Genomic DNA, 27,037 nt, shown 5'->3' with positions numbered 1-27,037 from the left:
TAAATTGCCCTTTTTATACACGGAAATGACTACTGTCAACATGCCGACACATGTGTGGCATGCTTGAAATAAATGAATGTACTCTTTCTGTGATGTTTATGATCATTTAAATAATAACAAATATAGAGAACAACTACCAACATGAAGTTTGCTTACAGGGTAAGTGATACTATTTAGTAGTCTGTGTCTGCTTGCTAGCTTTAGTGGTTAGTTAGTTAGCTAGCTAATCTTCCTAATGTCTGTCTCCAGTTTTCCAATTTGTTGGGAGCTGTGTATCGTCGTGGGAATCTGAGTTTCTCCAAGGATGGCAACTCTGTGATAAGTCCGGTGGGAAACCGCATCTCCGTCTTTGATCTAAAAAAGTAAGATGGCATCTGATTATAGGATTCCTTTTATCTGCTAACTAGCTACATGTTAAGCTAGCTAGATTCCTTTACAAGACTGTGTTGATTAAAATACGTGTTTAACTTATTGCATTTGGAGAACAGACTAACTGATCACGTTCTCTTTCTAACAGCAACAAGTCAGAGACACTGCCAGTGTCCACTGCCAAGAACATCACCTGTGTCGGCCTCTCCCCCGATGGGAACCTGGCTATACTGGTGGATGAAGATGGAGCCGCGTTGCTGATCAGCCTGATCACAAGGGCTGTTCTCCATCACTTCCACTTCCACAAGCCTGTGGCCAGTATCCGCTTCTCTCCTGATGGCAGGTCAGTCCCTCACACATCATGACACACGCTGCATGGCTACATCATTACATCAGCTGATGTAGCCTAATGTCTGTTGGTGTGACTCTCTCCTGGTCCTCAGGAAGTTTGTGGTAACCAAGGAGAATGTAGCGTTGATGTACCACGCTCCCGGGAGGAACCGGGAGTTCAATGCCTTTGTCTTGGACAAGAGCTACTACGGACCCTACGATGAGACCACCTGCATCGACTGGACCGACGACTCCAAGTAAGTCACTGGCCCACCTAGAACATGTTTCATGTCACCTGGCAATGGAAAACCAGCTAACACTGCTTACCCCGACCACACTGCTTACCCCGACCACACTGCTTACCCCGACCACACTGCTTACCCCGACCACACTGCTTACCCCGACCACACTGCTTACCCCGACCACACTGCTTACCCCGACCACACTGCTTACCCGACCACACTGATTACCCCGAACACACTGCTTACCCCGAACACACTGCTTACCCCGAACACACTGCTTACCCCGAACACACTGCTTACCCCGAACACACTGCTTACCCCGACCCCACACACTGCTTACCCCGAACACACTGCTTACCCCGAACACACTGCTTACCCCGAACACACTGCTTACCCCGACACACTGCTTACCCCGAACACACTGCTTACCCCCCGAACACACTGCTTACCCCCACACTGCTTACCCCGAACACACTGCTTACCCCGAACACACTGCTTACCCCGAACACACTGCTTACCCCGAACACACTGCTTACCCCGACCACACTGCTTACCCCGAACACACTGCTTACCCCGAACACACTGCTTACCCCGACACACTGCTTACCCCGAACACACTGCTTACCCCGAACACACTGCTTACCCCGACACACTGCTTACCCCGAACACACTGCTTACCCCGAACACACTGCTTACCCCGACACACTGCTTACCCCGACCACACTGCTTACCCCGACACACTGCTTACTGCTTACCCCGACCACACTGCTTACCCCGACCACACTGCTTACCCCGACCACACTGCTTACCCCGAACACACTGCTTACCCCGAACACACTGCTTACCCCGACCACACTGCTTACCCCGACCACACTGCTTACCCCGCACACTGCTTACCCCGAACACACTGACCACACTGCTTACCCCGAACACACTGCTTACCCCGACCACACTGCTTACCCCGAACACACTGCTTACCCCGACCACACTGCTTACCCCGAACACACTGCTTACCCCGACCACACTGCTTACCCCGACCACACTGCTTACCCCGAACACACTGCTTACCCCGAACACACTGCTTACCCCGACCACTGGAGTTTAGCATCCCCCAGTATACAGTTTTGTCTTGTGACCCTTCCTTGTATAATTGTAGTAGTAGAGAGAAACCCCCTGCCTTAACTCTGTTTCCCCCACGCAGGTGCTTTGTGGTGGGCAGCAAAGACATGTCTACCTGGGTGTTTGGAGCCGAGCGCTGGTCCAACCTCATCTACTACTCTCTGGGGGGACACAAGGACATCATGGTGGGCTGCTTCTTCGAGAAGGACAGTTTAGATGTGAGTGTTCTCATTCGGGTTTCCCCCTCAGCCCTTCTCTGTGTCCAACATGTCCTGGGTTTCTCCTATGTGCCCTGTGTGTGTTTGCAGATTGGAACCTGCGTGTGCCTGTGCATCATTTACCGTATGTGAGTTAAAGGGATGCTTCGGGATGTTGTCAACAAGGCACTTCGTTTACTTCCCCAGTCTGACAAACTGGTGGATACCATGTTTATGTCTCCGTGTCCAGTATGAAGGAAGTTAGCGGTAGCACAATGACTTGAAGTGTATGGGTATCTGCTATCATGCCAAAACCCCAAAGTATCCCTTTAAGTGTGTGTGTGTACATGTTTCCACAATGACCTGCTGAATATGTGTGTGTTCCAGTTGTACACAGTGAGCCAGGACGGGACGCTGTGTGTGTGGGAGAGTGATACGGAGCTGGACGGGCTGGTTCTGAGAAAGACCAGGCTACCAGTGGAGAGAGGAGAGGAGGAGGAGAGAGGAGAAGGAGAGGAGGAAGAGCCCAGAGGAGAGGTGATCAGAGGGAAAGGAGAAAGACCCAAGGAGAAGGAGGGAACCAAGAACGTCAGATACAAACAGAGGAGCAAGTATGTCATCTCAGAAACATGTTGAAGTATCTGTGGTACAGCAGCAGACTGCCAACGGCTTGTCTGACCAGGAGTCTAACCAACTCTTACCAAGCCATTTACAAATAAACATTGATGATACTTACATTTGTTTTGGGCCGACTGAGTGTTACCAATGTGAGGTTGGTTTCTGATTGGACGCTGCCTGTTGTGTTGGTCTCCATCAGACACTTCTTTAACAAGGAGGGTGACTTCAACAACCTGACGGCTGCAGCGTTCCACAAGCCCACACACATCCTGGTGACTGGGTTCGCCTCGGGGATCTTCCATCTCCACGAACTGCCCGAGTTCAACCTCATCCACTCCCTAAGGTCAGGGGTCATACACACAGACACACGCACACACACATCCTGGTGACTGGGTTTCCATCTCCACGCCTCAACTGCCCGAGTCATCCACTCCCTAAGGTCAGGGGTCATCTCCTGGTGACTGGGTTCATCTTCCATCTCCACGAACTGCCCGAGTTCAACCTCATCCACTCCCTAAGGTCAGGGGTCATACACACAGACACACGCACACACACATCCTGGTGACTGGGTTCGCCTCGGGGATCTTCCATCTCCACGAACTGCCCGAGTTCAACCTCATCCACTCCCTAAGGTCAGGGGTCATACACACAGACACACGCACACACACATCCTGGTGACTGGGTTCACCTCGGGGATCTTCCATCTCCACGAACTGCCCGAGTTCAACCTCATCCACTCCCTAAGGTCAGGGGTCATACACACAGACACACGCACACACACTAACTCCTCGTCTGTTGAACCACTCAATGACCAGTTTCATTCAGGTCCCAAGTCTGCAGTGTTTGCTCGTGGGTGTCATTCATCATAAGTTGTTAGGACAATTAGGTTTTGTTGTATTATTGGCTAGTAGCAATAACTGAGCCTGTATGTTTTCATGTGTTCTCTCAGTATCTCAGACCAGAGGATCGCCACAGTGTCAATGAACAGCTCTGGCGACTGGATAGGCTTTGGCTGCTCAGGTATGGTCTCATGGTGTCTCAATTAACATACCCAACTAGCACATGCAAACTTGCAGTGTTTAACAAAGGAACAAAATATCATCAATTACCCGTGTGACATGTTACCTTGTGTGTTGTCCAGGTCTGGGCCAGCTGCTGGTGTGGGAGTGGCAGAGTGAATCCTACGTGTTCAAACAGCAGGGACACTTCAACAACATGGCCGCCCTGGCTTACTCCCCCGACGGACAGTACATCGCTACAGGAGGGGATGATGGGAAAGTGAGTTCTTATACGTTTTTCTCCATGACCTGTTAGCTGCTGTATCTCAGTTGTTCTGTTGTGCCAAACCACGTTGGCTGAATGATACAACGTTTTTGGAATATCAAGATCACGAAAATGGTGACCCTGGCGTGACCCCACTCCCTGCGGGAGCTTTAGGGGGAGTTGAGATATGCAAGAAACACAACTTCATTACACAACAAATATAAACACCCCCCAAATGATTCTATGGTTAGGTAACAGCAGGATCTTCCTGTGTTTTCAAACAGGCATGTGAATGCTGATGGTTTTCTGTGTTTCAGGTGAAAGTGTGGAACATGACCAGCGGCTTGTGCTTCGTCACGTTCACAGAACACACCAGCTCTGTCACTAACGTCACCTTCACCTCCAGAGGCTTTGTCATCGTCAGCGCCTCCCTGGATGGAACGGTCCGAGCCTTCGACCTGCACAGGTAAGAGAAGATACCTGGTGAAGGTCGCTTCACACCACACCTACACACCACGCCTACACACCACGCCTACACACCACACCATGCCTACACACCACACCACGCCTACACACCACACCATGCCTACACACCACCCCTACACACCACACCTACACACCACGCCACGCCTACACACCACGCCACGCCTACACACCACACCACGCCTACACACCACACCACGCCTACACACCACACCACGCCTACACACCACACCACGCCTACACACCACACACACGCCTACACACCACACCACGCCTACACACCACGCCTACACCCACGCCTACACACCACACCACGCCTACACACCACACCACGCCTACACACACCACGCCAGACACACCACACCACGCCTACACACCACCCCTACACACCACGCCTACACACCACACCACGCCTACACACCACGCCTACACACCGCCCCACGCCTACACACCACGCCTACACACCACACCACGCCTACACACCACGCCTACACACCACGCCACACACCACACCACGCCTACACACCACACCACGCCTACACACCACACCACGCCTACACACCACAAACCTGTTTAAGACAGACATGCACAATACTCACCCTTTCAATTAAAACAACAACAAACTAGCAATGCAACATAAACCTTCCCAGAAACATGTTTCCCCTTTCAATCACATCCACTAGGAAGGTTTCATAGAGACACCGGCTCTATGGTTAATGAGTGGTTCATACTGATAGTTGATTTCAATCACATCCACTAGGAAGGTTTCATAGAGACACCGGCTCTATGGTTAATGAGTGGTTCATACTGATAGTTGATTTCAATCACATCCACTAGGAAGGTTTCATAGAGACACCGGCTCTATGGTTAATGAGTGGTTCATACTGATAGTTGATTTCAATCACATCCACTAGGAAGGTTTCATAGAGACACCGGCTCTATGGTTAATGAGTGGTTCATACTGATAGTTGATTTCAATCACATCCACTAGGAAGGTTTCATAGAGACACCGGCTCTATGGTTAATGAGTGGTTCATACTGATAGGTGATTGTCTGGAACTACTGTATCTACACAGGTACCGTAACTTCCGGACGTTCACGTCTCCGCGGCCGGCCCAATTCTCGTCTCTGGCGGTGGACCCGAGCGGGGACCTGGTGAGCGCTGGGGCCCAGGACTCCTTCGAGGTCTTCATCTGGTCCATGCAAACTGGACGCCTGCTAGAGGTCCTGGGGGGCCACGAGGGCCCGGTGAGCTGTCTGTGTTTCAGCCCGGTGCAGTCCATCCTGGCCAGTGCATCATGGGACAAGACGGTCCGCCTCTGGGACATGATGGACAGCTGGCAGACCAAAGAGACGCTCCGTCTCACCTCTGATGGTAAGCCCCGCCTCAGTCTCCCCTCAGTCCATTCCCCAGCTCTCTGACTGACAGTCATGTTAATGGGATAGTTTCCTGCTAAATTAGCATTTCTTCATCATTTTCCTAATCCAGAGTTGTTAGTTGTTTCCAGACAGACACTTAGTCGTAGTGTGGCCGAGTGTAGAGACGATTTGGGATCAGCAGAAGTAATGGTAGTTGGGGAAACACTGAATGAATGTCTGTCTCCGATTGGTTGTGCAGGCCTGGCGGTGTCGTACCGGCCGGATGGTCAGGAGCTGGCCGTGGCCACGCTGGACGGAGAGATCTCCTTCTGGAGCCCCCAGTCAGCCAATCAGACAGGCTCGGTCAGCGGACGCCACGACCTGAAGATGGGACGCAAGGAGACCGAGAAGATCACCTCCAAACAGTCCGCCAAGGGCAAGTGAGTGGAATAACCTGTGTGTTTCTGCCAGGGTTCTGGTTATTGGACAACAGTTCATTTCCCTGGCAGCGTCTTAGCAATTACCTCATAGTTTCCCTTCGGGCATTAAGTGTGGCCACCCATACTGTGTATTCCAGGTCCTTCACATCGCTGTGCTACTCTGCAGACGGGGAGTCCATCCTGGCTGGAGGCCAGTCCAAGTTTGTCTGCATCTACAACATCAGAGAACAGATCCTCATGAAGAAGTTTGAGATCTCCTGCAACCTGTCCCTGGACGCCATGGAGGTACAATAGTGACCACAGGTTGACCTGTACACCTACAGAGCATATATACAGTACACCTACAGAGCATATATACAGTACACCTACAGAGCATATATACAGTACACCTACAGAACATATATACAGTACACCTACAGAGCATATATACAGTACACCTACAGAACATATATACAGTACACCTACAGAGCATATATACAGTACACCTACAGAGCATATATACAGTACACCTACAGAACATATATACAGTACACCTACAGAACATATATACAGTACACCTACAGAACATATATACAGACACCTACAGAACATATATACAGTATACAGAACATATATACAGTACACCTACAGAACATATATACAGTACACCTACAGAGCATATATACAGTACACCTACAGAACATATATACAGTACACCTACAGAACATATATACAGTACACCTACAGAGCATATATACAGTACACCTACAGAGCATATATACAGTACACCTACAGAACATATATACAGTACACCTACAGAACATATATACAGTACACCTACAGAACATATATACAGTACACCTACAGAACATATATACAGTACACCTACAGAGCATATATACAGTACACCTACAGAGCATATATACAGTACACCTACAGAGCATATACACAGTACACCTACAGAGCATATATACAGTACACCTACAGAGCATATATACAGTACACCTACAGAGCATATATACAGTACACCTACAGAGCATATATACAGTACACCTACAGAGCATATATACAGTACACCTACAGAGCATATATACAGTACACCTACAGAACATATAATACAGTAGCACCTTCTAGTCAGATGTTGCAGTGAACATATAGATTGATCTCGAACATATATACTATCACCTTCAGAGTTATATGGTACACCTACAGAGGATAAATACAGAGTTTATACACCTACAGGCATATGGTACACAGAGATATATACATATATACAGTACACCTACAGAGCATATATACAGTACACCTACAGAGCATATATACAGTACACCTACAGAGCATATATACAGTACACCTACAGAACATATAAAGGAGACATGAGCTCTACAGAACATTTCAAGCCTGAAATCAGAGTACACCTACAGAACATATACAGTACAGTACAGAACATATATACAGTACACCTATCAGAGCATATATGAAGAGTACACCTGGAGCATATATCAGTACACCTACAGGATATATAGTCAGTACACCTACAGAGCATATATACAGTACACCTACAGAGCATATATACAGTACACCTACAGAGCATATATACAGTACACCTACAGAGCATATATACAGTACACCTACAGAGCATATATACAGTACACCTACAGAGCATATACACAGTACACTGTGCTAATAGAATGGCGGCTAGCTGTCTTCTAGTCAGATGTTGCGTGAGATTGATCTCGTCTGTTTTCTATCTCCTTCAGGAGTTCTTGGACCGGAGGAAAATGACAGAGTTTGGGAGTCTGGCACTGGTGGATGAGGGGGTGGGCGATGGTGACGGGGTAGAGCTCAGTCTGCCAGGGGTTAGGAAAGGAGACATGAGCTCTCGCCATTTCAAGCCTGAAATCAGAGTGAGCGCTCTCCGCTTCTCTCCTACTGGTTAGTATCAGGATTACAAGTGTCCTATCTGAGCTGGTTCTGCTGAAGAGTCCACCTGGTGCATCGTTCTGTACCACGGATATCCATATAGTCAACGCTTCTCTTTCCCCTCCACATCTCTTCTCTTTCCCCTCCACCTCTCTTCTCTTTCCCCTCCACCTCTCTTCTCTTTCCCCTCCACCTCTCTTCTCTTTCCCCTCCACCTCTCTTCTCTTTCCCCTCCACCTCTCTTCTCTTTCCCCTCCACATCTCTTCTTCTTTCCCCTCCACCTCTCTTCTCTTTCCCCTCCACCTCTCTTCTCTTTCCCCTCCACCTCTCTTCTCTTTCCCCTCCACATCTCTTCTCTTTCCCCTCCACCTCTCTTCTCTTTCCCCTCCACTCTCTCTTCTCTTTCCCCTCCACCTCCACTCTCTCTCTTCTCTTTCCCCTCCACATCTCTTCTCTTTCCCCTCCACCTCTCTTCTCTTTCCCCTCCACATCTCTCTTCTCTTTCCCCTCCACCTCTCTTCTCTTTCCCCTCCACCTCTCTTCTCTTTCCCCTCCACCTCTCTCTTTCCCCTCCACCTCTCTTCTCTTTCCCCTCCACATCTCTTCTTCTCTTTCCCCTCCACATCTCTCTCTCTTCCACCTCCACATCTCTTCTCTTTCCCCTCCACATCTCTCTTCTCTTTCCCCTCCACATCTCTCTTCTCTTTCCCCTCCACATCTCTCTTCTCTTTCCCCTCCACATCTCTCTTCTCTTTCCCTCCACATCTCTCTTCTCTTTCCCCTCCACATCTCTCTTCTCTTTCCCCTCCACCTCTCTCTTCTCTTTCCCCTCCACCTCTCTCTTCTCTTTCCCCTCCACTCCACATCTCTCTCTCTTTCCCCTCCACCTCTCTCTTCTCTTTCCCCCCACCTCTCTCTTCTCTTTCCCCTCCACCTCTCTCTTCTCTCTCTTCCCCTCCACATCTCTCTCTTCTCTTTCCCCTCCACATCTCTCTTCTCTCTTCTCTTTCCCCTCCACACCACCTCTCTTCCCCTCCACATCTCTCTTCTCTCCACCTCTCTCTCTCTTTCCCCTCCACATCTCTCTCTTTTGACTCTTTCCCCTCCACATCTCTCTTCTCTTTCCCCTCCACATCTCTCTCTCTCTCCACCATCTCTTCTCCCTCCACATCTCTCTTTCTCTTTCCCCTCCACATCTCTCTTCTCTTTCCCCTCCACATCTCTCTCTCTTTTCTCCACATCTCTTTCCCCCTCCACATCTCTCTCTTCTCTTTCCCCTCCACATCTCTCTTCTTCCAGGATCTCTTCTCCCCTCCACATCTCTCTTCTCTTTCCCCTCCACATCTCTCTCTTCTCTTTCCCCTCCACCTCTCTCTTCTCTTTCCCCTCCACCTCTCTCTTCTCTTTCCCCTCCACCTCTCTCTCTTCTCTTTCCCCTCCACCTCTCTCTTCTCTTTCCCCTCCACCTCTCTCTTCTCTCTTCCCCTCCACAGAAGTCTCTCTCTCCCCTCCACACTCTCTCTTCTCTTTTCCCCACACTCTCTCTTCTCTTTCCCCTCCACATCTCTCTCTTCTCTCTGTCCCCTCCACATCTCATCTCTCTTCTCTCTGTCCCCTCCACATCTCTCTCTTCTTTCTCTTCTCCTTCTCTTTCCCTCCACATCTCTCTTCTCTCTTTCCCCTCCACTCTCTCTTCTCTCTGTCCCCTCCACATCTCTCTCTTCTCTCTGTCCCCTCCACATCTCTCTCTCTCTCTCCCCTTTCTCTCTGTCCCCTCCACATGGGCTCTCTCTTCTCTCTGTCCCCTCCACATCTCATCATTTCTGTCTGTAAAGGTGTCATGTGACTTAAATTTTTGGTAAAAAGTGCTGCCTGTACTCCACAGACGAGTCTTATCATGGTTAGTCTCAGCATGTCCTGTCCCCTCCCTGCCTCTCTCTGTAGAGAAACTGTCATCATCAGCCCTGGAGCGATGTGGTCACCTGCAGTTCTACCTGAGCTGGTCCCAGTCTCTCCTCACGCAGCATGGACAGAAACTCAAAACCAGGTGGGTACTGCTGGCCACAAACACACCATAGAAATAACAGGCTTCTCTTCCGTATCAAAAACAGTTGACCATTTACTGAGAGGAGACATGCCATCTTGTAGAGTCATTTAAAGGATTGTGAAGCCACAGCAGAGGGCAGACTGCTAAACACTGGTTTGTGGTGATCAGGTCTGGAGCTGTTCTCCCCACCATTCAGTCACTGCAGAAGAGTATTCAAAAACACTTTGAGGACCTCTCTGTAAGTCCCCTCCACATTTAACTCTTTTCTCTTCTCTCAGTGTGGAATGTGGTCTTTCCCCAGTCCACCTCTCTCTTGTGGTAACTCTCTTTCACCTCCACCTGTAACTCTCTCTTCTGTCCCTGCAACAGTTCACCTCCACCTCTCTCTGTCTTCTCTGTTCCCCTCCACCTCTCTCTCTTCTCTGGAATTTCCCTCCACCTCTCTCTTCTCTCAGGTCGTAGCTGGGCTGCTACCTCCACGGAGGGTCTGCTAACCTACTCAGTGTGGAATGGGTCGCTGGTCCTTTGACCCCTGTGGAATGTGACCTGGTCGTGACCTGAAACAGTGTGGAATGTGGTCAGCTGCGCCAGTGCCAATGTGGGCGGCGTGTCCATGCGTGCTGGCGTTCCGCAGTGTGGAATGTGGTCGTGACCGTCCTCACACAAGAAGTCCTGGAGGCCGTGCCACACCACCAGAGTGAGTGCTCATGGGCATTTCTGTTTCTGTAAAGGTGTCATGTGACTTAAATTTTTGTCCTGTAAAAGTGTGGATCTGTACTTGTTTGTAAAAATGAGAGGTTGATATTGGAGGATGTAAGTGTGTGGTTTTTGGAATGTGGTCGTAACCTGTGTCCTGAAACAGTGTGGAATGTGGATTATCATGGTGTCTAGTCACACGCCATCAGTGTGGATGTCCTGTGTGTGTGTTTTCTCTGTGTCCTGCCAGTGTGGAATGTGCGGCTCCCTGCCTGAACAGTGTATGTGGAGAAACTGTTAGGTTTCCTGCAACATCAGCCCTGGAACAGTGTGGAATGTGGTCACCTGTCCTGCAACAGTTCTACCTGAGCTGGTCCCAGTCTCTCCTCAAACAGTGTGGAATGCATGGACAGAAACTCAAAACAGTGTGGAATGTACTGTTTGTCTCTGTGTCCTGAAACAGTGTGGACCATAGAAATAACAGGCTTCTCTTGTCCTGTGTGGAATGTGGTCAAAAACAGTTGACCATTGTCCTGCAACAGTGTGAGGAGACATGCCATCTTGTAACAGTGTGGAGTCATTTAAAGTGTGGATTGTCTCTGAAGTCCTGTAACAGTGTGGAATGTGGCAGACTGCCTGCAACAGTGTGGAATTGGTGGTGATCTGTAACTGTAAATGTGGTCGTGTTCTGTGTCTCCCTGTAACATGTGGAATGTCACTGCAGAAGAGTATTCAAAAACAGTGTGGAATGGACCTCTCAAAACAGTGTGGAATGTCCAAATATATTACACATCTCTCTTATTTTAACAGTTTGTGCTTTTCCTGTAACAGTGTGGAATGTGGTATGTTTAACAGTGTGTGGTCGTGTCCTGTAACAGTGTGGAATGTGGTCGTGTTTGTCTCTGTGTCCTGAAACAGTGTGGAATGTGTGTGTCTCTGTGTCCTGCAACAGTGTGGAATGTGGTCGTGTGTGTGTCTGTGTCCTGCAACAGTGTGGAATGTGGTCGTGTCCTGAAACAGTGTGGAATGTGGTCGTGTCCTGAAACAGTGTGGAATGTGGTCGTGTCCTGAAACAGTGTGGAATGTGGTCGTGTCCTGCAACAGTGTGGAATGTGGTCGTGTCCTGTAACAGTGTGGAATGTGGTCTCTGTGTCCTGTAACAGTGTGGAATGTGGAATGTGGTCGTGTTTGTCTCTGTGTCCTGTAACAGTGTGGAATGTGGTCGTGTTTGTCTCTGTGTCCTGTAACAGTGTGGAATGTGGTCGTGTTTGTCTCTGTGTCCTGCAACAGTGTGGAATGTGGTCGTGTTTGTCTCTGTGTCCTGCAACAGTGTGGAATGTGGTCGTGTTTGTCTCTGTGTCCTGTAACAGTGTGGAATGTGGTCGTGTTTGTCTCTGTGTCCTGTAACAGTGTGGAATGTGGTTTCATTTGTCTCTGTGTCCTGTAACAGTGTGGAATGTGGTCGTGTTCATTTGTCTCTGTGTCCTGTAACAGTGTGGAATGTGGTCGTGTTCATTTGTCTCTGTGTCCTGTAACAGTGTGGAATGTGGTCGTGTTCATTTGTCTCTGTCCTGTGCAGTTGTGACTGGAACATGTACACCATCCGCTACGCAGTCGCCCTGTCCAAGCAGAAGGGTGTGAAGAGGACAGCGGGGGACGCTCTCTGTGACAAGGACGAGAGCGAGGACTCTGAGGTGATGAGCGAGGCCTCTCTGGAGGAGACAGACATGCTCATGTAGGATGCAGTCACAACCTCTTGAGTGGTGGACCTCCCTTCATCCACTCTGTCCTGAATAACCATTGAGTGGTATGAAGCAGACCCACTGCAGTTCTTCTACATCTAACCACTGATCAAGGAGAGGAAGCCACTCAAGAGTACGGTGATGCAGCTTCAACAAGGTTCTGTTCCAATATCCACGCTAGCATACCACTGCTACATTCCAATGAAGCAATGTATTGGGCAAGCATTTTAAGTACTGTAGTATGCTAGGATGAGCATCGGAATGTAGCCAAGAGACACTGACCTCATCACACAGGGCCTCTCCCAGTGCCTTCTGGGAAATCAAGATGGCCACCAATAGGCCAAAGGAGGAGGACTGTGGCAGACCACAAAGGATTAACCTGTGCTAGTGAAAATCTGTTTATTTACAATAAAGTAGATGTAGTAAACCGTTTGAAAAATGACTGATGAATAGTTGTGTTAGTTACCTGGATCACCACCAGCTCCTGTGATTTAAATAGTGATGGGGAAAATGTATACAGTTAAGGACCACAATATTATTTTGGATACCAAGTATCAGTTCTATATTTGTCATCTTATAGAATTACAAGTGATACTAAAATAAACAATTTTATTTCCTTTTCATTCAAATGTTAATTTCAAAATCATCAGCTGTATTAGAAGTTGAATGTCATTTTCCTCACCCTGATATGCAGATCTGTACAGGCTGACATTTGGACAACTGGTTGTTCATCTCAAACACCACATGAGAAATATACATGTCCACAGTACAGGGTCAGCTAGATGCATAATCATACCTGATGACAATAGAAACCCTCGAGTGGCTTGAAAGTTCCTTTAAGAACACTACTGGTCTCCATTTGACTTCCTTTTAATATTTAGACTCAAATCAGTAGTCAGACTAGGCAGAAGCAAGAATTGTGCTGCCTTGCTGGATTCAATCCATATCAAGGCAATTAGCGATTGAGTCATCGTATACCGTGAACAGTCTCCAAACATCGCCTTTAAAATCTCAACCAGCTGTAATGCAGATCTTCCAAGACATGGATTGAATCCAGCCTTTAAAGTGTGTCTTCCAACCTGAAACCTTTCATATCTATTTTACTTACTGTGTTTAAAATGCTTACTCTGGACGAGGCATCCATTGGCCAAATTTACAGTAGTATTCAGTTGCCATAGAGACATTTCTTTTTGGTACATTAAATCATATACAATGGGTCCCTTACTCAGGCTGCGTCCCAGTCAAAGGTTATACTCTACATAGAGAACAGTGTACCATAATGGGACAAACTCTCACTTAGAAGTGAAGTTGCCCCAGAGCACAGATCTAGGATCAGCTTACCCCAGTCCTCCATAAGAGGGGAACACTAACCACCCCCAAATCAGTGCATATGGGCAACTACATCCTTAACCAGTCTGTCTATAAAAATGGCAACTTGAAAGTAACCACAAAGACTGGTCCTTTACAATAACCCTGCATTACCATTTCTTAGGGCCACGAGATTCAAGTTCTGCTCTCCAGGCAGTGGGTTCAACCAAACAGGGTTAGAAAAGGTTCATCTCTCAGACCATTTACATACTAGACAAACCCAGAACAAAATCTAACGTGCTCCAGAAACCCACATTGCAGTTCATTGTGAGGCCCTTTCCAACATCAGGCTACCTTTCCAAGATAACGTTGGGAGAACTCGCTCAGAACCCAAGATAACGTTGGGAGAACTCGCTCAGAACCCAAGATAACGTTGGGAGAACTCGCTCAGAACCCAAGATAACGTTGGGAGAACTCGTTCAAGCACAACAGTGAAATGAGGAATGTGTGACAGTAGGGCAATGTTACAATTGACAGATTGTGTTTTTGGATTAAAGAAGGAAGAATTGTGTTCCGTGAATAGCACTACATTAGTGAATATCCTTTGACAAACTGATCGTTGACCAAAAACAAGGAACCAAAAATGACATGGATAGATATTGCATACACAACCCATCCCATATTCACCACCCCACAGTCACTACACCCCCCATTTCACTCAGTCACACAAGAAGAGCAATGTCCATTAGGATGTAGAGCAACATCATTCCTAAACACCAGATTTATTCATACTGGGTCCATTCCACACTACAGTTCCCATCAGCCACTGGGCTCCAGGCCAACAGTTGGGTTCCCAGGTAACGGTTGGATTGGAGCGCTGACATGGAACGTTTGTGTTTTGGCCATTCAACCAAAGGTACGGGGAGGGAGTGGTCCGGGAAAACTGAAGAATAGCAGGATGTGTCCTTTCCTGGACCCGCCCCTTCTGATCCACTGCCCAGTCTACTTGTGGCCTGGGTAAAAACAGAAACAGAAAGAGTTTAATACCACCAGGCCACATAGGAGGGGATGTTTTGCTAGAAATGCCAGGGATTGAAACTACAGGGTAATGTCATGCAATTGATGCAAGCTGGTAGTATCGCTAAGTCTTGGAAGGAAGAGCTAGCAGGTGCTACTGCAGGAGAAACGATCAGGTAAAGCATGTGATTGTTGCAGTAGCAGAAGGTTGGGAGAACTAGCTAGTCAGTCTAACTTTGTTAGGACAAGAGTTAGCGCAAAGGATACAGGTTAACCATAAACACACTTCAAAACACCACTTTATCACTCAGATCAACTAAAAACTAATCTGTATGATAGAGCACACACACACACACACACACTTCAGTCAGATTCATTCATCCTTGTTCATACAAAGTACATGTCCATGTTTCACACACTTCCTCTCTCATGCACTGTTAGCACATCCACACTAAAGCGGACACTGACCTGCGATGTATTTTGCTCCAATTAACATTAACATGCTACCCAGAATGTAAAAGCCCAGTGGGACACTACTGAAGATACTAGTTTCACCTGGACGATGTCCAAACCCAGGTCCAATTCAAGCCAGACAGGAGAGAGAGAGAGAGACAGCAGGACACAGAATTACCACCTCTGGGTACAGCTTAACCAGCTTGTTCCAAGATCCCTTTATTTCTACTGTCTTGCCAACTCCTACGGTTATTGGCGTGATGATGACCGTAAGAGTTGGCAAGACAGCACAAACAGGCCTGGGACCAGGCTACAGCTCAACAATAACATCGCCACTCTAGATTACAATTTCTTGGACTTTTTCAGTTTAGAAGTTGACTGTGTTTTTAGGAATTGGAACAGCCACCCAGTCTCACTGTATTCATTAGGGGCGCCACTGTTCAGTCTTACTGTCCCTGGTTGTTATACACGGTGCTATTATGGAGCAGCCTACATTAAACCCGTCAGTATTGAAGTGGAGAACAGTCCCTACCATTTCCATTAGAGATGGGTTCAGTGGTTTCCCAGTTCATGGCTCTCTGTACGGCCTTCTTCCAGCGAGCATATCGAAACTCACTCTCTACAGAGCACAGAGGGGGAAACACGAGAGTGGGGGAGAACACGAGAGTGGGGGAGAACACGAGAGAGGGCAAGACAGAAATAAATACATCATCCCATTTATTCACATGGGCACAACAGCAAACATTTTGCTGGGTTCATGTATATTGTCCTTACCATAGGCTCCCTGACCTCCAGGGTTCATAGAGAGACAGAGAGACAGACAGATATATTTACCTATGTCTGTGTTCAAACAGATAGGAACAGCTAGCATTGAGATAAGGTAACAGGGCTTTACATGTCCCTTACCTCAAGGGTTGATAGAGAGACAGAAATACTTTGACCCATGTCTGTGTTCACACAAAAAGGAACTGCTAGCATTAAGGTAACAGTGGTGTCCCTTACCTTCAGAATAGAGACAAATACTTTTGACCTACAGTACCAGTCAAAACCTTGGACACACCTACTCATTCCAGGGTTTAACTATTTTCTAAAGTGTAGAATAGTGAAGACATCAAAACTATGAAATAACACATATGGAGTCATGTAGTTACCAAAACAAAAAAAGTGTAAAACAAATCAAAATATATTTTATATTTGAGATTCTTCCAAGAAGCCAACCTTTGCCTTGATGACAGCTTTGCACACTTTGCAGTCTCTCAACCAGCTTCATGAGGTAGTCACCTGAAATGCATTTCAATTAACAGGTGTGCCTTGTTAAAAGTACATTTGTGGATTGTTTTCCTCAATGCGTTTGAGCAAATCAGTTGTGTTGTGACAAGGTAGATGTGGTATACAGAAGATAGCCCTATTTGGTAAAAGATCAAGTCCATATTATGGCAAGAACAGCTCAAATATGAGAAACAGTCCATCACAGGGCTCCCGGGTGGCTCAGTGGTCTAAGGCACTGCATCTCAGTGCTTGAGGCGTCACTACAGACCCTGGTTCGATTCCAGGCTCTATCACAACCGGCCGTTATTGGGAGTACCATAGGGTGGTGCACAATTGGCCCAGCATCGTCCGGGTTTGGCCGAGCAGGCAGTCATTATAAATAAGAATTTGTTCTTAACTGACTTGCTAGTCAAATAAAGGTTAAATATTATTATTATTTAAATCATTACTTTATGGCATGAAGGTCAGTCAATCCAGAACATTTAAAGAACTTTGAAAGTTTCTTCAAGTACAGTCACAAAAGCCCATCAAGCGCTATGATGAAATTGGCTCTCATGAGGACCGCCACAGGAAAGAAAGACCCAGAGTTACCTCTGCTGCAGAGGATAAGTTCATTGGAGTTAACTGCACCTCAGATTGCAGCCCAAATAAATACTTCAGAGTTCAAGTAACAGACATCTCAACATCAACAGTTCAGAGACTGCGTGAATCAGGCCTTCATGATCAAATTGCTGCGAAGAAGCCACTACTAAAGGACACCAATAAGAAGAGACTTGCTTGGGCCAAGAAACACAAGCAATGGACATTAGACTGGTGGAAATCTGTGCTTTGGTCTGATGAGTCCAAATGTGAGATTTTTGGTTCAAACTGGCATGTCTTTGTGAGATGCAAAATAGGTGAACGGATGATCTCCACATGTGTTGTTCCCACCGTAAAGCATGGAGGAGGAGGTGCGATGGTGCTTTGCTGCTGACACAGTGATTTATTTAGAATTCAAGGCACACATCCAGCATGGTTACCACAGCATTCTGCAGCGATACGCCATCCCATCTGGTTTGCGCTTAGTGGGACTATCATTTGTTTTTCAACAGGACAATGACCCAACACACCTCCAGGCTGTGTAAGGGCTAGAAGAATATAAAAATATATTTTGATTTGTTTAACACTTTTTTGGTTACTACATGATTCCATGTGTTATTTCATAGTTTGTCTTCATTATTATTTTAAAATGTAGAAAATAGTAAAAATGAATAAAGACCCTTAAATAAGTAGGTGTGTCCAAACGTTTGACTGTTACTGTAGGTCTGTGTTCAAACAAATAGGAACTTCTAGTATTGAAATAAGGTAACAGTGCTTTACATGTCCCTTACCTTCAGGGTTGATTTGTGGCTCAAACTTCTCAGAGGTGACCTCACTGAGGTCCTCAGGACGCAGGCTCCAGACACTGACCCCCTCTGCTGCCCCCGCAGCCATGGCCGCCCCCAGGGCAGTGGTCTCAGGCATGGAGGGCTTCACTACAAACACATTCTTCCTCATCATTGTGGATATTAACATAGTTTGTGTGAAAGAGAGAGAGCGAGCGAAAGACAGACTTAGAGAGACAAAGAAACAGAGAGAGAGTCTCTTACCAACGGGGATGCAGAGTATATCAGCTTGCAGCTGCATCAGTAGTCTGTTGGAGGTCATGCCCCCGTCCACCTGGAGCTGGGTCAGAGGGATGCCACTGTCCTGGTTCATCGCATCCAGGATCTCTCGAGTCTGGAAACAGACAGCTTCCAATGCAGCGAAGGCCAGGTGACTCTTGTTAGTGAACTGAGTCAGACCACAGATTATCCTGTGTATGAGAGCGAGATATTTTACACTTCTTGATTTACCGTTCCTTCTTTACCAAATGTAAGGGAAAGAGAATGGGCTAATTTAAAGACTAGTACTCACCCTCGTGCACTGGGCTCCCAGTAGGGAGCGTACAGACCAGAGAACGCCGGGACAAAGTAACAACCGTACGACGTGCCCACTGAAGCTGCCAGTTTCTCTGAGGATGAAGGAAACAAGGAGGAGAGGTATGGAGACGGGAGGTATGGAGACGAGAGAGAGATCTCATGAGGTGTTCTGGAACACACCCCTCTACTAGTGTTGTGAAGGACTTCCCCTTACCCAGCTCTGTGGAAGTCTGAATGATCCCCAGGTTGTCCTTCAGCCAGCGAACCACAGCCCCCGCTATGGCCACTGAGCCCTGGCAATGACCAATCATAGACCAGTAGGGGAATTAAGGACCAATCAGAAAATAGAACTGAGAACAGACTGATCAGGTCAGATATGAATGCATAATAGTGCAGTACAAGTTTAATCTATGATCCATGCCTACCTCTAGCGCGTAGCAGGCAGGTTTGTCTCGACCTAGTTTGTAGGCCACCGTGGTTAGTAGGCCATGGTCCGACATGACAGGCTGCAAGAGATAACAGTTAAACAGATATGTTAAAACAGACCTTTCAAGAGACAGGCAAATGCTGTCTAGGCTGAGTGATGTCACAGATGAATGTTCCACATCTTAAATTAGTTTTTTTAAAGATGATTTGGAAGAAAATCACCTTGGCTCCAGTGTTTCTGAGTAGAAAGCAGCCAGTTCCATATCTGAAAGATAATCATACCTGGTCACTGACGTTTGTCACAGCAAAATATCTCAAAACTATCTTACAGTACATCCCAAATATATGGTTATATCACCAGCTATGAAAACCTTATGGAGAGAAGTCTTACGTGTTTTTGGCCTGCCCTTCCTGAAAGCACATCTGTCCAACAAGAGCAGCCGATTGGTCCCCAAGACACTGTAAACAAAGACCGTTCAGATAGGTGGGAACAGGTGCCAATTACTCCTCATAACATCAGGAAATGTAATAAGAGACCTTGAACAGAGTAAGACAGGATGTTTCAAAACCTACCCCTGAGATGGGTATGCCACTAAGAGAGCCCGATTTCTGTCAAAGAAACAAAAACGTGTTAGAAAAATGAACCAGCTTCACAGCGTAAAATTCTGGCCAGCTCTGTTACCACAAGACCCAGCAAAGAAAGACTCTTCCCTGTATGAAACGCCATGTCAGTTTGATGTTTCAAGCTGCTGTAGAAGTGTTGCTTGTGTACAGACAGACTGTAGAAGTGTTTCTCTACAGTACGGTGCTATAGCCAACAGAAGTTCTCGATGCAGCCAATCAAAGAGCATGAAGGAGACATGTTGTCTTGGAGACAAATGGTTTAAGGCACACAAGTCAAATATCTTCACTCTCATTGAACTCACTATAACCCTCAATCACTTAACCCTCAATCACCAACAGGGGCTAGGGATCGAAATGGAACGGAGACGACCGAAAAGGAACTGAGTGGAAGAGTGAAGAGATTTACAGAACAGCTTGTAGAAACATGTCAACAGGATGAGGAGCAGCCAGACAGGAAGTAGACAGCAGCCCACTGAACACCTGAACAAGGTGTGGGGCATTGCAGTAAGGTGTAGGGCGGCATCATCCACAGTAGCAGAGCGGCATGCCACGACAGGAGCAGGAAGCACACACCCATCCAGTACATTTCCAATCTGATCCAGAACGGTTTGGTGGATGTCTGTGTCTGTTTCAGTCGGACCTGACTACTCAAGATGTGTTCTACAAATACACTACAAAAGCATGTGGACACCTGCTCATCTAACATCTCATTCCAAAACCATGGGTATTGATATGGAGTTGGTGGTCGGTGGTCGGTGGTTCTAGGAACAGTGGGTTACAGTGGGTTAACTGGGAACAGTGGGTTAACTGGTCTAGGAACAGTGGGTTAACTGCCTGTTCAGGGGCAGAACGCCAGATTTGTACCTTGTCAGCTCGGGGGTTTGTTTTGAACTTGCAACCTTCCGGTTACTAGTCCAACGCTCTAACCACTAAGCTACCCTGCCTATTGGGGTAGGTAGAGTTCTCCTGGCATCCACCAAACCCAGATTCATCCGTCAGACTGCCAGATGGTAAAGCGTGATTCACACGTTTCCACTGCTCCAGAGTCCAATGGGGGCGAGCTTTACACCACTCCAGCAGACGCTTGGTATTGTGCATGGTGATCTTAAGCTTGTGTGGCGCTGCTCGGCCATGGAAACCCATTTCATGGAGCTCCCAACAAACAGTTATTGTGTGGACGTTGCTTCCAGAGGCAGTTAGGATCTCAGTAGTGAGTGTTGCAACCGAGGACAGACGATTTTTACGCGCTTCAGCACCCGAGGGTCCCGTTCTGTGAGCTTGTGTGGCCTAACAGCACTTACAGTTGACCAGGGCAGATCTAGCAGGGCAGAAATTTGACGAACTGACTTGTTGGAAAGGTGGCATCCTATGACAGTGCCATGTTGAAGGTCACTGAGCTCTTCAGTAAGGCCCTTCTACTGCCAGTGTTTGTCTATGGAGATTGCATGGCTGTGTGCTCAATTTTATACACCTGTCAGCAACGGATGTGGCTGAAATAGCCGATTCCATCCATTTGAAGGGGTGTCCACATACTCTTGTGTGTGTAATATATATATTATGTGTGTACCATGAAAATCCGTTTCACCCAAACTTTTAAAATGCTTTATATCCTATACAATAAAGGGGGGGGGAAATCAATATAAGTACATTTAGGGTGAGGCGTAACTCCCTAAAAATAAATATACTTGTCTCAAAGCCTTCAAAAGTCTTGCTCAACACATCTGACCGTTGTCTTCTCAATGGCTTGGAAATGCACCTTTGGATGGTTCAATCACTGACACAGAAGCAAGATGACTGGGGATCACATTCTGACAGAGCAATAACAGTGATGAGGACATCGATGTGGACCCCAATACTCACCAGGCTAGAACATATTTTCTATAGACAACAGGGACACACAAAAGAATGCTTGTGACAACACCTCAAGCAAGTACAGACTATGAAAAACAGACTAAATGCCCTACGAATGTGATTCATAAATGCTTATGATTGGATAGAAGTACAGGTTGTTACATAATAATCATAAGCATGTTGAATAGACAGAGCAACACTTCATAATTCACCTTCTCCCAACCCACAGACATTCACACAAAGACAATGGGGACTTACCATTAAGCCGTAGATTTCTGAGGAACTCCTCACTTTTGGGAGAATCTCCATTGGAATATCAAAATAACTGAAAGAACGTGTCAAAAACAGGAACAAGTGTAAATCCACAGAAGATTTGGTTTGTCTCACTGAATGGACATGTATGAGGGAGTACTCTATGTACTGGACGTTCACCTACTTGCAAAGCTCTGGGTCCCAGTCCAGGGTGTGGATGTTAAACAGCATGGTCCTGCTGGCGTTGGTCACGTCTGTGCAGTGGACTCCCCCACTCTTCCCCCTGTCAGACACTGTGGGTGGGGGGCAAACACACAACACCCGTCAGACACTGTGGGTGGGGGGGGGGGCAACAAGACACCTGTCAGACACTGTGGGGAGGGGAGGAAACACAGACACCTGTCAGACACTGGGGGGGGGAGGAAACAGACACCTGTCAGACACTGTGGGGAGGGGAAACACAGACACCTGTCAGACACTGTGGGTGGGGGGAGACACTGTGGGGGGGGCAAACAGACACCTGTCAGACACTGTGGGGGGGCAACCACAGACACCTGGGGGGGAGGGGAAACACAGACACCTGTCAGACACTGTGGGGGGAGGAAACACAGACACCTGTCAGACACTGTGGGGAGGAGGAAACACAGACACCTGTCAGACACTGTGGGGAGGGGAGGAAACACAGACACCTGTCAGACACTGTGGGGAGGGGAGGAAACACAGACACCTGTCAGACACTGTGGGGAGGGGAAACACAGACACCTGGACACTGTGGGGAGGGGAGGAAACACAGACACCTGTCAGACACTGTGGGGAGGGGAGGAAACACAGACACCTGTCAGACACTGTGGGGAGGGGAGGAAACACAGACACCTGTCAGACACTGTGGGGAGGGGGAGGAAACACAGACACCTGTCAGACACTGTGGGGAGGGGAGGAAACACAGACACCTGTCAGACACTGTGGGGGGGCAAACACAGACACCTGTCAAACACAGACACCTGTCAGACAGACACTGTGGGGGGCAAACACAGACACCTGTCAGACACTGTGGGGGGGGCAAACACAGACACCTGTCAGACACTGTGGGGGGAGAGACACACAGACAATACTGGACACATGTAAGATCTAGTCAGAAACACAGAGGACAACTTGTCTTGGAGTAGGCAGATGGCCATGGTGGGCCTTTCCTATCCTTACCACTCACACACACAGACATCATAAACCCCATCTAAAAGAGGTGTGTCCCTCCTACCCAGATGAGCCAGGAGTCGACGGTGCCGAACATGGCTCTGTGTGTCAGAACTGCCTCAGCGACCTCGTCCACATTATCCATCAGCCAGCGAAGCTTCACAGCACTGAAGTACGTACTGATTGGGAGACCAGTCTTGTGCTGAGCAGAGAGGGGGGACAATGATAACACATACCTCAGAGAGGTAGAACTGAGCTTATTCTTTTGTTGTACTTCAGATAGTTGGAATAGTTGGATTGTTTCTTGGACATTTGCCTTTGACGTCCGGGTAAACTAGGCCTGATAAAACATGACTGTCTGCAGTCGGTGTTACCCGGCGTCTCACCTTCAAATGGTTCTTGTTTCTCCCAGGTGTCTTGTTGATCAGACGCTCCACGGTCGACTGGGTCCGCAGGTCCAGCCACACTGCACACAACCAACACAACCTGGGTCTTTAAAATCCTTCCAGGCCTTAGATGATGGCTTTATAGGTCATGAGGAAAGAGATGTGAACACAGGCACATATTCATATCTCACCGATAGCATTGTAGAGGGGCTCGCCTGTCTCTTTGTCCCAAACCAACGTGGTCTCTCTCTGATTGGTCACTCCAATGGCTAGAAAGGTTCACGTTTGGTGAGTGAAAGTGACAGTCTGTAATATGAGGAAGCGTTTGCATGGGTGTGTTCAGTATGTGGTGTGTGTGTGTGTGTGTGTGTGTTTTACCTTTGATGTTGGAGATGTCAATATTGAGCTGGGTGAGTTTCTCACAGGTTCTCTCCATACACTCGTACACAGACTGCAGGATCTCTTTGGGATCCTCCTCCACCCACCTAAACAGAGGGTTAAAGGTCAGAGGTTAATAGACCTCAGAGGTTACAGGTCATCCAGTTTGAATGGAACTAATAGGGGATTTGTAGAGGCAACACGGCTGCATGTACCGACCCTTCCTTGGGAAAACTCTGGTTGATCTCAACCTGGTGGTGACTGAGGAGCTCGGCTGTTTTAGCATTGAACACCTGGGGATGAGAAGAGAGAACAGGAGTGAACATCTGGACCAAAGCATCTCTGCTACCTAAACCGCAGAGTGGAACTGAAAAACAACTCATGACAACACAGATGAAAACAGGACAGACAGACAACAACAGGAGAGACAGCACACAGAGTTATGATGTATCAGTTGTGGGAGAGGAGAGAAGACAGGACAGACAGCTCCATGCCCCATCACAGTAGTATCCTCAACAGCAGACACCTCTCCAGGAAATGTGACAACAATAACACGGATAGCTCTTTAACAAATCAAATAGTGTCCTTGTTAGCTTTCACACACACACCCACCCCTCCTTTCCTGCCTTCCCTTCAGAGGGCTAGTGAAACATTTTGAGATTTTAGGGGTGACCCGTCAGTCAACCTGTCCATTCTGGTCCAAACTGGCTTCCGTAGGACAACAGCTGGTTTCAATGTGGGGTAAGAAGATGCCATAGGGGAATAGCAGCAGGGGGAGGACTGGGACAGAGTGAGGGAGAGAGTCCCTCCAAGCCTACTGTTACACAAACTTCAGGCACTGGAGGATGTGCTGGTCTGCACAATGAATGAATTACAGACTCAGCATTTCTATGGCGGCTACACATTAGAACAGGATAGTCCTATCAACAAAGGGCGTGTGTGTGTGTGTGTGTGTGTGTGTGTGTGTGTGTGTGTGTGTGTGTGTGTGTGTTCAGGCTTTCACTCCAGCCATCAGGTTCATGTGCTTAGTGTTTAATCAAGTATTTCTGCTGGAGAAAGAGCCTGCAACCACACCAGCCATTTGGAGATTTAGGCCGAATGGCTGTAACAACCGAGATTGGACACCAACCACCCTTGCAGAATTTACAAGCCGAAATGACATCCAAGAGGAAGACAATTTTCCTAGCTAATTGACTAAATGACTGAGTTAACTGTCCCTTAGTTAGTCCCACTAGAGTCCTGCGTGTTCATGCATGAATGAACGATTACTAAACAACAAATCTGCAGAAAGCACAAACATTCGGTCGATAGGACTAGAATAGAATGTGTACGGCTATATAGGTTACATTAAAAAAGCTAATCGGAGAGTTATAACGAAACCAACCGGGTGTCTAACTAGGTTATTTAAAGGACATTCACCGTTAGGCAAGAAGAACCATTCAATGCGACTGCGGGGGGTTGTAACTCACCAGGAACCGCGTCGAGCTCGTACCCTGGTCAATGGCAGCAACGAGTGGCCCCAGCATTACCCTGCTCGAAGACGCAGCCATTCTACTGTTCATGTGCCCTGTGTCCTTGCGGTGGTCGGGGCTAGCACTGGACTGTAGCTGGTTTTCTTTTGCCGCTGCCTGTACCTAGCTGCTGACACTTCGACCGCTTAAGCTCACAGAGACGCATGCGTGAGACTGCTTCTGATGACGCAGCAGCACCAAACGTTGCTATCTGGGATCCTTGGGACGTCCCTACCCTTTTACCTAACCATAACGCTTACCTACAGAGACCATTTTAAATATCAACGTCAATGGACGTGCCAAGGATTCCAGATAGCACAGACCAAACCAATGCGCAGGGATAGGGCGCGCATAGCCAATGGCGTGGGGGATTGGCGTTTCCTTTAACAGCTCGTCAGAAGCGTCTTCGAATAGACCAATCAGATTTGGAGGCACGTCCAAACTAATTTGGGTAGTCATATCAGAGTGGAATTTATGGCCTATTTAGCTACTGCCTCCAAAATAAATTGATTTCATGAATGATTGTGTAAGATTTCTGAAAAAGGTATTATTTATTTGCATTCAAATGTCCTTATGATAAAAAATGAACACCAATTCAATTGAGAGATTATTCATCACACCCACTAAAGATAATAATTACATTTAAAAAATGAGCTGTCGTGAGATTACGCTTTCATAGTACTTGATTTGACCACTAGATGGTGGAGTAGTATTGCTGTACTGTTAGATTGGAGGCGTTCAAAAAGTATCTTCCACAAGTCAAGAGCCTAATGTAACAGTGCACATTGCCTCCTGACAAACAAAATGATTTCAAATACTATAGAAAGTGCAAACATTAATTAATAAATATTAGTGCTAAAATCCTACAGAGTTAAACACAATATACTGTACATGCTGACATCTGTGTTGATCAAATGTTGATCTGGAACTGTATATAAAACATGCCTTGTAAATTCATTTCAGACCCTACAAAGTACATGAAACAGTTGTAGAATTGTAGCACATGTTTCATTTGTGTAATTCAATATCTAAAAAGACAATTACATTGCACAAAAACACCCACACATGATGCAATCAAGTTAACAACAGGCTCCCAGGCCCACCTGTGTGGTTACATATGATACATGTAGATTTCACAGATTTGTTTGGGAGCTGCCACCAGAATGACTCTTCTTTCCTCGTGCAACTGTCTAGGTCACATATAGAGGCCTAGAACTTCTGTTAGTTATGCTAAGGTTAGTCTTTCCCTGTGCTCATATCTCCCCAACGTTACACACCCAACCTCACCTGTCGCTCTGCTCTTCTAACTACAGGACCATCTAACTGCAATGCCCCACTGTTCTACTAACTACAGAACCATCTAACTGCAATGCCCCACTGTTCTTCTAACTACAGAACCATCTAACTGCAATGCTCCACTGTTCTACTAACTACATAACCATCAAACTGCAATGCCCCACTGTTCTACTAACTACAGAACCATCAAACTGCAATGCCCCACTGTTCTACTAACTACAGAACCATCTAACTGCAATGCTCCACTGTTCTACTAACTACAGGACCATCAAACTGCAATGTCCCACTGTTCTACTAACTACAGAACCATCTAACTGCAATGCTCCA

At 47.2% G+C, this 27,037-nt stretch overlaps 3 protein-coding genes across 3 annotated transcripts in view; 1 reads left to right on the top strand and 2 right to left on the bottom strand.

Annotated features, from left to right (window-relative positions):
- On the top strand, nt 1-13,431 carry pwp2h (PWP2 small subunit processome component). Its single transcript, XM_042319398.1, has 18 exons — nt 1-159; nt 250-362; nt 518-712; nt 813-956; nt 2,143-2,278; nt 2,645-2,868; nt 3,075-3,218; nt 3,825-3,895; nt 4,017-4,153; nt 4,456-4,604; nt 5,698-5,996; nt 6,240-6,420; nt 6,558-6,705; nt 8,160-8,334; nt 10,268-10,370; nt 10,539-10,608; nt 11,358-11,362; nt 12,646-13,431. Exons 1-18 carry the CDS (start codon nt 142-144, stop codon nt 12,803-12,805), a joined length of 2,472 nt encoding a protein of 823 aa, XP_042175332.1. The 5' UTR covers nt 1-141; the 3' UTR covers nt 12,806-13,431.
- LOC112239136 (glycerol kinase-like) lies at nt 13,401-25,732 on the bottom strand. Its single transcript, XM_042319411.1, has 20 exons — nt 25,373-25,732; nt 24,123-24,196; nt 23,904-24,010; nt 23,717-23,794; nt 23,526-23,605; nt 23,204-23,341; nt 22,303-22,319; nt 22,133-22,231; nt 21,955-22,021; nt 19,795-19,830; nt 19,613-19,680; nt 19,444-19,486; nt 19,221-19,301; nt 19,010-19,088; nt 18,791-18,887; nt 18,484-18,689; nt 18,226-18,369; nt 16,119-16,205; nt 15,602-15,688; nt 13,401-15,129 (listed from the first exon to the last, which is right to left on the bottom strand). The coding sequence occupies exons 1-20, from the start codon at nt 25,463-25,465 to the stop codon at nt 15,119-15,121; spliced, it is 1,692 nt and encodes a 563-aa protein (XP_042175345.1). The 5' UTR covers nt 25,466-25,732; the 3' UTR covers nt 13,401-15,118.
- A 242-nt stretch (nt 25,733-25,974) lies between these two features.
- LOC121846175 (transmembrane protein 272-like) overlaps nt 25,975-27,037 on the bottom strand; it is a 13,582-nt gene continuing 12,519 nt past the window's right edge. Inside the window, exon 5 of the mRNA XM_042319478.1 lies at nt 25,975-27,037. This exon is cut by the window's right edge and continues 1,337 nt beyond it. The gene's annotated coding sequence lies outside the window, so the exon portion shown is untranslated.

Source organism: Oncorhynchus tshawytscha, unplaced genomic scaffold (genome assembly GCF_018296145.1).
Source record: "Oncorhynchus tshawytscha isolate Ot180627B unplaced genomic scaffold, Otsh_v2.0 Un_scaffold_4246_pilon_pilon, whole genome shotgun sequence".
NCBI classification, from domain to species: Eukaryota; Metazoa; Chordata; class Actinopteri; order Salmoniformes; family Salmonidae; genus Oncorhynchus; species Oncorhynchus tshawytscha.
This window is presented reverse-complemented; position numbering and strand designations above follow the sequence as displayed.

What these genes read in the sequence shown, in the direction of transcription:
- pwp2h (XM_042319398.1), top strand. An exon ending in GACTGGACCGACGACTCCAA is followed by an intron (nt 957 to 2,142) that starts GTAAGTCACTGG and finishes TCCCCCACGCAG; the next exon opens with GTGCTTTGTGGTGGGCAGCA. An exon ending in TCTCCGCTTCTCTCCTACTG is followed by an intron (nt 8,335 to 10,267) that starts GTTAGTATCAGG and finishes CTCTCTCTGTAG; the next exon opens with AGAAACTGTCATCATCAGCC.
- LOC112239136 (XM_042319411.1), bottom strand. Translation starts at nt 25,465, where the DNA reads ATGAACAGTAGAATGGCTGCGTCTTCGAGCAGGGTAATGCTGGGGCCA. An exon ending in CGAGCTCGACGCGGTTCCTG is followed by an intron (nt 24,197 to 25,372) that starts GTGAGTTACAAC and finishes TCTCATCCCCAG; the next exon opens with GTGTTCAATGCTAAAACAGC. An exon ending in ACCCATCTCTAATGGAAATG is followed by an intron (nt 15,689 to 16,118) that starts GTAGGGACTGTT and finishes GACATCGTCCAG; the next exon opens with GTGAAACTAGTATCTTCAGT.